At 43.6% G+C, this 12,679-nt stretch overlaps 1 protein-coding gene across 2 annotated transcripts in view; it reads left to right on the forward strand.

The window, feature by feature from the left end:
• ADAMTS17 (ADAM metallopeptidase with thrombospondin type 1 motif 17) overlaps positions 1-12,679 on the forward strand; it is a 152,887-nt gene that overhangs the window by 64,590 nt on the left and 75,618 nt on the right. For both annotated transcript variants that reach the window (XM_057375294.1, XM_057375295.1), the window contains exon 9: positions 11,367-11,507. In XM_057375294.1, coding sequence (XP_057231277.1) covers positions 11,367-11,507 — 141 coding nt within the window. The remainder of the gene's footprint in view (positions 1-11,366; positions 11,508-12,679) is intronic.

Here is a 12,679-nt window from a genome sequence, read left to right on the forward strand (position 1 = left end):
AGATTGGGGAGGAGAACTGGAGAGCTTTGGTAGGATCATGTGCTCAGGATAACAGGCCTGGTTTTGGGTGTATTTTTTTTAATTTTACTAAAAAACCTTTGGTAAAGCAGCGAGATATTTCCAGGTGCATTTACTGAACCTGCTAATGCTGGTGGCAGGATTACCTTCCTTCTGTCGTGATGATATGTTTCACCTTTGYCCATCCAAATTTGATAGTTTATTTMCAGTGCTGGAATGTCCTAACTTTGGAACTGGGCGTGGGAATGTCCATGTCCCGCTGCTTTCTGCSTTCTTGTGGCAAACATTAGTTCTGGGCAAGGGTTTCTATGGTTTTACTCTCTGCTTTGTGGAGGATSTCTGTGTAATCCCTAAGGAAGCAACATTCCCTTGCAGTCCCTCTAATTTCTTTGTTTTTGAGCATCTTGTACAGCTTTACTTAACATAATAAAACTGCACCAAACAGGCGAACGACAGCCATTTAGAAACACAATTTTTGTTTAATCAATAGCTTTGTAGCCTTGCCAGCTCTGCCTTTCTTTCTGAAGGCTTACTCTGCTGAGTAAGCCAGGGCTGTGTTAAGTAGCTGGGCTGTAATGATTTGGCAAATCTTGCATCTGCTTCCTGCCACGAGGGCTCTGCTTTCATACTCCACTGGCTTTGCTGGCAAAGGCCTGGTGCACCCAGTGACCCAAAACATGGGGACACTACAAGTCCCCATTGTGCAGCCTCACACCAGCACAGGAAATATTGGGTTTGTAATAGCCATTTACCAAATAATAATTTGTTTTTATACAAGAGCAGCAATCTAGATGAAATGTTTAYTTTTCCACTAGCAGTTGGGTTCCAATAGCCTGTAACCCGTGCTGTCTGCCTGGCCTGCTGAGTTCAACAGGTTCCAGGTGAAAATAACTTCCCGAGCTGGGGAAGGTGATAAATCCCAGATTGTCACTTGGAAAAGCCTTTGGTAGTAAGTCAGCAGCAGCAATGCCAGTGGAAATGTTGTTGCCTCTAAAAATGTGGTTCCCTTTATGTTACGTCAGTGGAAGGTTGTGCTGGGGTGGAACAGGGTTGGCTGCCTCTTGACCAACAGTTGTGCTGGGAAATAAAATTCACCAGAAAAGAGTTTACTGAAGAAGTGAAATAAACAGGCCTGCTTTGTTCTCAGTGCTCCCTTTCCATTTGCAAAATCCACCCTRCATCGGATGCTGGGGCCTCTTTCCATTGCTGGATCCAACCCAGCAGGGAGTTTGTCGTCTCTGTCTTTATTTGAACCCCAGTTTCCAAAAAAAAAGGAGAATGGCCCACAGTTTTCTGCTTTTGTTTTTGCTTAGGTAAAACAAAACAAAGCAAAAGGAGTCTGATTGTAATGGTTTGCTCTCACTTGCTTGAAAAGTTCCCTTCCTGCTGGGCTCTAATTAGCTCAGGGCCTTAAAAATGAATATTTTTCACTGGACCTTCTTTCTCTGCTGCTGGGACACTCATCTTATACACCAGATCTTATCCACMTATGGGACAGTTTGACCTCTCAGAAATTTCTCATGTCCACCCTCTGGTAGCTGTTTCTCACCTGCCAGTGACAGTTCCAAATCCTGCCAGGCTCTTCCYCCTGCTCCCACCCTGCTGTTTGTCACTCCAGACACAGCTCATCAAGTGACAGCTTTCTAATCAGAGGTTTAAACACTCATTTTAACTGCACACAGTGAAACTGGGCTGCAGGATAAAGAAATGCTCCCAGAAAAAGTTTGCTTTTTYATTTTGGCAGTCTCTGTACTTAAAGAAAGTATCTTCCCTTCAAAGGAAAAGCGCAGCTTCCTTTCTTCCTCCTGAAAGCACAACCACCAGCACTTTTCAATGGGTGAATTCTTTCCTGTCTGGTTCCTCCTTTATCTCAAGTAAAGCTGCTTGCTGTGTCATGTGGGGTAGGTTTAGTCAAAGAAGGCAGAACTCTTCCYTAGTATCCATCATGAACCACCATGAGTCAGCGGTGGGCAAATTTTGATAAAAATGCAGATTGCCTGCATTTGGTAGCTTGAAAGAAATGCAGCAAACTGGGTTTCCTACAGGAGCATTATAATAATGACTTTGTCATCAGCTTTTGTGCCKGTGTGCATGAGCATCACCTCCCATCTATTAATTTGAAGTGTCATCTCCACTGGGTATACTCTTTTACCTTTTTCTCCATTATTTCACTCTGTTATTGACACATTTCCAGTACTAATCACATATGATCGTGAGGCATCTCTCCAATCAAAAAGCCAACTTGTTTGCTTAAGAAAATACATTTTCTTTCTATACCTTAAGTGTCACCCTTCACACCTGCAGCTCTTCCTGAGCTGTTTATGGTGTGTGCTGAAGTTCCATTACCAGGTTTGCCAAATGTGTGATTGCAGGGCCCCTGTGAGCCCAGTGAACAGAACCACATGAGAAAAGCCCACACACATCTCCAGAAAGCAGGAACCAGTTAAATGACACACACCCTGCCCCTCTTGTCAGCCAGAGACCCTCTAAAAMTCTATCTTCTTATGAAAATAGCATACTTTTTTCCTTCTCTGTAATTTGTCCTCACATGAACATGTTCAAGCCAAAGTTTTTCAAAGCAAGAGTGTCTTTTCAAGTCGGGCTTTTCTTTCCTCATGTCGCTTCCTTAGACAGTATGAAAGCAAATGTGACTTTATTAGCCTTGAGGTTTGTAGGCAACCAGGCACACCCACTACCCAAAGAATTTCGCTCCAATATTGGTCTGAACATATCATTTCCAAATTGCTGTGATACCAAGCCATAATTTGCAACATTCCTGTTTGATATCTAGTCCCTCCCTGCTGATAAAATGAGTGAAACTGAGATAACTTGCTGAACTTCCACAATCATTTACGAACAGCCAAGGCCAGGTGGTTCTGGTATTATAAATTATTTTACCAGCTGAACCATTATGAAAAATCTTAGGAGTTTAGCGTGTATGGGAGTGGCACTATTGGAAACAAAATTTCCAGATGGAAGGGGAGCACTCTGAGAAGGATACCACTGAAAATGCCATGTCCTTATAGCAGATGTCATCAGCTGGATTATCAGACTGATCCATAGAATTTGGTTCATGTATTTCCTGTGCAATTTTTTTCCTAGGCAGTCCTGGTGGGTTTTTTTTTCATTTTGGAAGCAAAAACTAGCCCACAGGTTTGTTACTGTCCMCTACATTTACCTGGCATGTTGGTGAATCAATGCAAAAGGGTCACATAAGGATGGATTTCTTCTTGCACTGAATCCACGAGCCCACAGTGATTGACAATGTGGACCAAGAAGGAGGATGAAAAATATTTCTGTGAAAAGGACTTTTGCTACTCTGAGAACCACAAAACACGTATCCACCTCTCTGTCTGGGGACTGCAGAGCACTTGATGCTGATAGAATTTCTATATTGCATTTACTTTACACCTTTTTGTCTTTTGATGTTGGCCATCTCCTCGTTGCCACCTCCAGGAATGGAGAATTCATCTCGCAGTGTGGGGAAGGCAGCCAGCATTCCTGACTCCTCCAGTGCATTCCCCAGAGCTTGGCTGTGGGTGGCTTCCTGATGGGACAGAGTGTGGGACATCTGGGTTACTCGTGTTACACGTATTTGGCACKTATTCCCCACCATCTCTCCCCTCTCCTTGCCTTTCTTTCAAGGGTGTCTTGTGTTGTAGCTCTGCATTCAGGTTTGGCACTCGGTCATTTAATGCAGTTGACTGGAGGCTTTCAGTGGTTTCACAGGAGTTTTGGAATAGTGATTGCTCACAGAGCTTCCCCTGGGGTTTCTGACACTGTGAGTGACAGGGCCGTCAGTGCTCACTGAGCTTTTGTCTCTCTTCCCTCCTGGGTGGGAAATCCCACCCAGCTATCCCAGGGTTTGGTCTTTTTTTCCACCCTACAATTTCTATTCCCTTTTCATCTTCTGAGGAAATGCATGTCACATTTTCGGAGGTCTCGTTCTCACCCACTTCAGGCAGTGCTGAAAGCAARCAGCTTGTTACCCTTCAGCTTGTTCCTTCTGCTGTGCCCCGGGGTGCTTTCCAAAAACAAGGAGCTACAGATGGAGCACAGCAGCCTCTGTGGAATGAGCAGTCCTTCTCTGCCCACCACTGGTTCATTCACAGTCATTATGCTCCTCCTGTAACAGTTCTCTGTGTTCTGAAACCAAACTGAAACAAGTGAGGAAGAAAGAATTTTTTATGTCCRAGAAGTGGATTTAATCTCTTGGAGGGCAAGGAAATGGTTTAGTGCAAACATTTTCATGGGGGCCTCCTCAAATTAATTTATTCTTGCTTTAAGATCACAGCTCAGCTCTGATCTWGACCAGTAGCCAGTGTGAGATAAGGGATTCCCAACAGAGTTGCTGATCCATGTTTTACAGTGAGTGTTTTTGGATATATCTGTGTTCACYTTGTCAGCAGGGATTGATTGAAGGAATTAAAGCAATCCTTGACTCCTACTGATGCTGTTGTGTCAGAAACTGCTGTGTGTGGCTKACAGGTATCAAAGCATGTGAGAGGGTTTAGAAATGCTCAGCGACGGATGCCTGCAGGGAGATGGGGTAGTGTTATAAGGAAGGAAAGATTCATGTAAGATGCTAAATGGGACTTGCAAAGGAGAAGTCAGAATGAAGCAGAGTGTTTTCCTGAAGTAATGCTACCTCTTCAATACTGAGTTTCTCCCAAGTTTATTTGTACATATACTGATCAACTTTAGCATTTTGTAGGACTTTGTATTTGGTGGGGCTCTCCTTTTCCTGCCCCTGCAGCCTCAGAACCTGCCAGCTCTTASCAGAAACTGAAGCTTTTTCAGGAAAAGGTTGAAATTAGAAGCAGTGGGGGGAGGCCATCAGGATGCTGGATGTTCAGKTGCATCTTCAGCTTCATCTCACCATTCCTCATCCAGGTGAGATTCCTTCATCTCACCAAAGATGTTGGGATACATCAGGCAATGCTTGTCCTGCTGTGAATCACCCACTCTGTGAAGCAGCCAGGGATCCTCAGAGAATGCCGTGAGCATTCTCCAGAAAAAGGAGTCAATAATGTGAGCATGGGATATTGTTGCAGGGGAGAGGATCCTAAGAGGATTCACCCTATTCTTCATGGCCTTGGTCAGGCTTCAATCAAGCCATGGAAAGGTCTGGTGTTTATACCAGAGGGCTTTTAGATAAAATGTTGGAGTGCAAGGCTGCAGCACCTGTCCCTGCCGTGTCATTCAAGTGCTCTCTGTCCCTGCCATGCCAGTCTCAAATGCCTTCTGCCCCTGCCATGTCATTCTCATGTGCTTTCTGTCCCTCACAGCACAAGTTCATACTTTGCTGCCTTCCAGATTCCAAGGCAAAAGAGCTAATTCTTTTTAAATGAAAACCATATCATAAAGGGCTGGATCTGTCAGGCAGCTGAATAAACCACAGCTTTCCACACTGTTATTCACCATAGGCGTTCGTGTGTTCTCACTCGCTGTTGTTGACTTCTTGGCTGCTTGATGAGTAGATAACCATATAAAATATCTGGTTACTTCATTATTGGAGAGTGACATAAACTTGGTTATGAAAACAAGGGTCCAGTAGTCATGGCTTCCTTTAAATGTTGACTTTCCTGATTAAAAAAAMCCCAAAAGTTCGGCACCCATCCTGAACACCCCTGTTGTAGATAACACCATGTACACAATGACCAGTTACTTCAAATACCTTAAGTAGGATCATCTCCCTCTCTTCATCACAGCTCCCCAAAGTRCTCCTGACAGTTTCTGGAATAGTCAAAGCMTATTTAAGAGACTGTGTTTATGTGTTTGAAAATGAGAGGGTGAAAAAGCCTGTTTTCCATTAAGCCAACAGCCTCAGTGGCTGCTGGTTTTGTAGGAAGGTTGCACAAGATGTTTTCTTGCCTCCTCCCGTCAGGGCAAGCTCAGCTCACCTCAGCATTTTCCCAGGATTTGTTTGTTTGTCCCGGTCTCCCTTTGCCTCCTCTGACCTCCTTGGCTGCCTCTGYCTCTCTTAGGTTGCTCTGCAGAGGCATCACTTTCCTGTGTCACTCTCTCAGATTTACTGTTCTCACTTTGCTTTGCAGCTCCTATTACAATTCCAGCTCAATTGAGCACCCCCACTTCACTCTTGACTCTCTTATGCCCTTTATTCTCAACTSCATGGAATCCTCATAACTTTCAAGATGATCAGCATTTTGTATTGAAATGTTAAACATGTTGAACCAGTTCAGAAGTGGGCAYCTTTCCAGTGATGCAGCTTCAATTTCCAATGTTAATAAAAATTCCTTGCACTGAGCTCAGTTTGGGAGTGGACAGCTCACAGGCTGGATGGTGTGGGATGCTGTCTCCCACTCCTGGTTCAAACCCAGCCCACGGCAGGAGCTGCTGAGGACTSTTGATGTGCAGCCTCTGCTTAATGACCTGTTTGGATTGGAGTTTAATGGCCATGGTTAATGTTCTCAGCTGCCAGCCACGCACCCTGTGTAACCTGTTCCATATCAGCATCTTCCTTTGTGGCTGACATTGGATGCACTACAAGATGGGATTCCCTTCTCAAGCCTTCATTGAGACCTGATAGGAGGTGGGAAGGGAAGGAATTCTGTCCTTGAGTTACATCCTTCATATGGAAAAGCAGATAGCATTTGTGCATGTCTGAACAGCCATCCTTCCGTGGGGCACTGTCATCCTGCCCACACTGACAGGCCAGAGCAGATTAATTACAGCTCCCCTGTTCCCTTCCCTCTCCCACTCTGAGGATGTTGTCCAGTCTGCCCTTTGCATTTATATTTCTCCAGTGGGCTTTAGAAAGAAATCTTGTGCTTAATCCTGGCTCTGCATTTAATGCTGGATTATTTGTGGGTGAGTCATGGCGAGCTGGGTCACAGGGAGAGACTTCTCTCATATTCTCTTCTGAGAAGGTCAGTGCTGATGTGCAAGGCTGGTACTTCCTGTAGCCCATAGCAATGTTCCCTTGCAGAAACAAAGCCTCTAGGAGAACATCTGCAGACTAATGCATTTTACATACACAGGCAGAGAAAACATGGCTGTCCTGCAATCAATTATAGGCCAAAAATGTTAAAACATGAGTGGTCCTACTGAGCTTTTACTAGGGACATGAGATACCCCTGCCTTCTCCTGTCCCCCCAGTGTTTGGGATACAGCTGGAATGATCTCTTTGCTCAATTCTCTGAGTTCATGTTGGTCTGCAGTGCTGGCCCCAAGGAGCTCTTCCAATTTAATGTCTYGCTGAGCTTACACAGTTACAATTCTTTGTCATCTGGTTCTTTGGAAAGACTCCTTTGGATTTCTGTCTGTGGAAGTGAGAGACAGCCCGCTGTCCTCATTTCCTTCTTGGCAGCTGGACATCCTCCCTGCCCTTTGGAGAAGTGGCGGCTGAGGTAAGTGCAGTTGTGTGGAAAGCAATCAATTGTTTGTYATGCATGTTTAATAAGCAGCTGGGGTGACAGCCAGGACACCTTGGGTAGCCTTGATAGCCATGAGTTGCTAAAGTGATCCAACATTTGACTCACCCTGAATTATTTGCAGGCAAATGGAATGGTTTGACTTTCAGGGGGAGGCGATGGAGGTGGTTTTACTTYGTGGTGTTTCCACTTCTGGGTGTCTTTTTTCAGGCTTCTGTTCTTCACACTTCTTTCTTTTACTTGCTACCCTTTTTTTGAAGAAAAGCTCTTCTGCTGCTGCCTGATGGTATTTTCTATCAAACCTACCTCTTGTCCCTACTTCATCTCTCTCCCTTCTAAGGGAAGTGAATGATACCAGTCCTGGGGCTTTCTCCRGTGGTCTCTTACCAGCCACAGAGTTGCAGCTGCTGAAAAGATTTTAATATCTCTTAAACCACTTTCCCCCAGCCCTTGGCATTGTCCTTTAACTCAGATTTGGGTTCTTTATCGAGAGTCATAGTGGTTCTGGTGAAGATTTGTGTACATGACCTCAAGGACTTGGAGGTGCAGCAGTGCACTGAAGGCAGTAGGAGGCTTTCCACAGGCTTTGGTGCACTTTGGCTCTGGCTTGTAAAGAATAACAGGAAACACTGGAAAACGCACCAAGGGTAAACAGAGCAGTTTAGTTACATTAACTGTCTAGAGGAGAAACTCCATTAATGACCCAAACAAACAAAGCAAGTGCATTCGTTCAGCGTTGCTCTGAGAAAACAGAGGGCTGATAATTGAATTTAGCTTAAAAGAGTTATACAAGAAATTGGCCAGCTCAGGCCCAGAGTGTAATTCTGGCATCCTGACCCAGTTCTGATTGCTGCACAGGCTTCAGGGAGGCCAGAGCTCCCAGGGACTGCATGCTATTTTTTTATTCATAGCAGTGCTACTTTCAAGCCTTGTTCTCCAAAAAAACTGCATCAAAGAGATCTGTTATTGCTGCCTCCCTGTGACTCCTGATCAGATTGGCCTTGCTGTGATTCTGTTAACAGTCAGGACTCAAACTGGTCAGTCAGCTTGTTTCTGGCCCCACACATGATGAGCAACAGTAAATGTGCTGTAGGACTCCTCCAGTGAGGCCTGTGGTGTCTTTGACTGGTAACCAATGCATTATTTATATTAGCAAAGAATCTGGAGTGTGAAACCAGAGTCCCAGGGTGCTTAATCTGAGTAAACATTGAATGAAAGCAGTTGAAGAGCTGACAGTCTGAGCTGTCCTTGCTTGCCTTTGTGGAATCTCATTGTCTTCGGGAGGAGAATGTGATCARCTGAAAGGCTGAAATTTCCTGTAGGGTTGGGATGGAGCAGTGACTGTGGTAGTAAAGCACAAAGGGAAACTGAGTCCTGCTTATCCATAATGGCTCTGCTGGCTCTGTAAAGGGTAACAGGCAGCATTTGTTTGTGATAAAATGGACATTTATGTCTCATGSAGCACAGAGGGCAATGGGTTTGCAGGGCAGTGCAGTGTCTTTTTGACATTGCTGTTTCTAATCTTAAGAGCTTTCCTTACCAACTCTTTGTTCAAGATCAGTTCATGTAAGAATAGAACTTCCCAAGGCAGAAAATATCAGGAGACTGATTACCTGCTTCTAATTCCACGTGAATTCTGAATAGCAGGTAAGATTAGATGGAAACAAAGGAAATGTAAACTATTGATTCTGTTTGCACTGCAGTTTGGTACAAACACACACTGCTCTGTCCTGTTTATTTCTGTTMAAAGGAGGGGAACTATTCATTAGTGAAAAGAATCAGCATGGCACTGCATTTACTATGTGTTTAGGAAAACCTGGTGCCTTTGATGTAGCTGGAGACCCTTGAACTTCAGWAAAGAATGTGTTAGCATGCTAGGCTATGCCTTAGTCCTGCAGGTCATTTAATCATTTTCTCAAGTGAGTCATTGTAAGGTAAAGTAGATGCTGAGAAAAGTTCTGCATTGCCAATTAAAACAGGCTCCAAAGGTGTTGCTGGTTTCATTCTACCAGAAACTCATCACTGAGAGGCCAGGAGAGGTTGCCTGTGTACCTTGAGGCCAGATCCCAAGCTAATATACACTGGCAAAGCTCCTCTGCTCTGTACCAATAAAGATATTCCTTTCAGGCTCAATTCCTTTATGCTTATGACTTTTAAAAGAATTTCTGTTAAGGAAACAGTAATGATTCAGAAATGGGTAGATTTCCACATGAGTAGGAATTGAATTAATTTCAGAAGAAACCCGTAAATAAACTTGAGGTGTGAGTTCTGATTCATTCTTAATAGAGAATAGATTTTTATCTGCCTCAAACCTCCTGMAAAATCAAAGCTGAGTAAAGACTGGCAGCTTTAGCATTTGTCCTAGGCAAGACATCTTCCATGAGGTCAGGTTTAAAATAAAATTAAGGACAGGAATGTACTAATTAGTACCTGCTACCCTTTGTTTTTTGCCAAGAAAACCCCACTTTCAACATATTTGACAAAAAATAATTGAAGTTAATCAGAAAGCTAAAGCATTTCTTAATTAACAACTTTAGACTAAACACTAGTATTTTCTGGRAGGGATAAAATCAAGTAGTCTAAAGCACTTGCAAAGTCAGGAAGATGATTTGTTTTCACCCTTTTGAGGGGGAACAGCTGATGTKCAGCCGACCAGGAGCCTGTTCAGGAAGCTGCTGGAGCAGGAGGGCTGCCAGATCTCATCCCACAGAAACAGAGTAGAAACCCAAAAAGGACCCAGCTTTGAGTCTCAGCACTGTCACAGTCACAAGGCAGACAAACTGCAAGAAWCCTTGGAAAGATGCCTGGTCTCCCTTAGAAAACTTAGCAGGATTGCTGCATGCCCAGGAGCCTTCTAAACTGGCATTTTGGGACAGGCATTCCTCTGGAAGATTCCTGACATGCTCATATTGCTTCATGGTACTTCCTTCCCTGACTTCTAGGAATACAATCTTTAGATGRGCTTATTTGCATTGGAGGAATAGTGCTGGAACTTTCACCCTAGCATGTGAGGCRTTTTCTCTGTGTGTAGAAACAACATGGGTAAAATATTTGGAGCAAAACCCAGGCTCCATTGAAGTCAATGGCAAAACTCCCATTCACTTCAGTGGAGCAGGAATTTCACTCTTTACTGTTTTGAAGTTAGAGTTACTAATAGACTGTTAGATTATTCCTGCGTGCATCAAACAAAATGTGCTCGATGTTAATGTTTCTGCAGTGTTCAAAAACCACAAAGGTTTAAAAACAAGAATAACTATGAACTTCTGAGTCGAAAAATTATGTTAAATGTAGTTTTGCTAGAAATAATAATGTCCCTGGAGATAAACCTAAAATAATAGACTCCACCATATAATCTTCACTGTAAACTAAAAATAGCAGAGATGGTGGTTTAATCTAAGCCATAATTATCAAACTGCTGAAGTGGGTTTTGGTTCACTGCAGCTAGAAATGGATGTCGTTTGGGCTCAGAACAGTCGAGTCCCACAACTGGGGAGAAGCAAAGCCAAGAGCACAGTCAGAAAGCAAACAGGAGCCTCAGATTTGCAGAGAAATAGCACGGATTAAACAGTGCAACACCATATTTAAAGGGACTGYTCCTGGCTTGTTCCAGCCAGCCAGCTGGAGACCCAGTCAGTTGTGTGTTTTGAGCCCCAAATCGGTGACATTTTTTCTAGAAAAAGCCAGCAATAGAAGGCACCTTTTTTCYTGAAAGTTGTTTTCCATTCCACCTTGCAACTGAAGGTGGAATGTTAATGTTTCGAAGAGTTGTTCCTCCGTATGATTCCTGAAAAAGTGTGTTTAATGATAATTTCAAAGTAGGATGGAAAACCCTTAACCCACTTTCACTGCCAGGCAGGTTGGTGTTGAGTTGTTAATTGCTAAGGGCAGTGGGAAATTAGAAACCCACATCATAACTTGATAGGTTTTTTGTCTTGTTTTGTTCTAATCCACCAGCATGGGAATGAGCCACGATGACGATCACCAGCCGTGTGCAGGGAGGTCTCACATTATGTCTGGAGAATGGGTGAAGGGCAGGAACCCAAGCGACCTTTCCTGGTCTTCGTGCAGCCGAGACGACCTTGAAAACTTCCTAAAGTAAGGATTGTGCTGAGTGTCAAAAACCCTGTCAGGCAAGAATCCACTCTGTTTCTTTAAAGTGAAAGTATTAACAATTTTCCTTTCAAGARAGTGCACATGTGTCATTGGGGTGTGCAAGTTTGAATCTGTCTCCCTTGCAATAGCCCTTTGAAACCGAGGATTGAAGACAGGCASAAGAATTATGTGCAGTTGTCAATGYGCTGATAACATCTTTTGAAAAATCCCAGATCACCTTCCTTTTACAGAAAATGCCCTTCATKTTTTCAGTGGTGGAAATCTGTGTGTAGGTGGCCTGTAGAAATCTCTGCTGAAGGATGCTGCAGCTTTGTGCTGTGGTTTTTACTGTCTTGTTATTAAATGGCTTTTATTTTATTGAAACTACTTTGCCTGGAGGTAATTTTGATGTGTTTTCTCACTCCTCAGTGAGTATTGGTCTAAAACCATTCACTGTAAACTTTTTTCCCACTGCATGCATGTTTCAGCTGATCATATGCAGTTGTTCAGGAAGGATTTCTGACCTGCTGCTTGTTAAATCTCATGTACTGCAGCTGGCACTGGAATTGTCTGAACTCTGCAGTTCTAAGCTTAAACCTACAGTGCAAACAGGACCTGGCACAGTGCTTTGTGCTAGGAGTGGGTTCAGCATGCAAAATTTTCCACTCTGGGGGCTAGAGGTAGGAAAGAAAGGAAAATAATGAAAGAAAATTATATATTTACTGCTACATTAAAGGCATTAATTTGAAAAATAATTTGCATCTGAACTCATCTGGTTGCATATGTAYCCAGATAGAAAGGAAATGACAGTGATATTCCAATTTGTAAAAGATTGTTGTGAAGGCAAAGAGAAAAACCTTTCCTATATACCTGTGATTGGTAAGAAAAAAAGTGAAGGGCTCAGAATTCAGGTGGGGGGATTCAGGTGAGACCTGAATGATGGAAGACTTTCCAGCTGTCATTTCAAGGCTGGTGAAGCTTTGGGCTGGATTGCCTGAGGGTAGAACTGAGTCTCAGTCAGATTTCTAGGAACAGTTTAGACAAACATTTAACCCAGAATGTTGTGAATGTAGTCTGTCCTGCCTTGAGGCCTGGGGCCATGGACGAGTTCCCGAGGACCTTTCTACCCATACTTTTCAAAGATTCAGAAGGCTTCCAGGGAAAACACACCGTTT

This window comes from Malurus melanocephalus, unplaced genomic scaffold (assembly GCF_030028575.1).
Source record: "Malurus melanocephalus ecotype Western Australia unplaced genomic scaffold, MMel_1.1 scaffold_244, whole genome shotgun sequence".
Classification (NCBI taxonomy): domain Eukaryota; kingdom Metazoa; phylum Chordata; class Aves; order Passeriformes; family Maluridae; genus Malurus; species Malurus melanocephalus.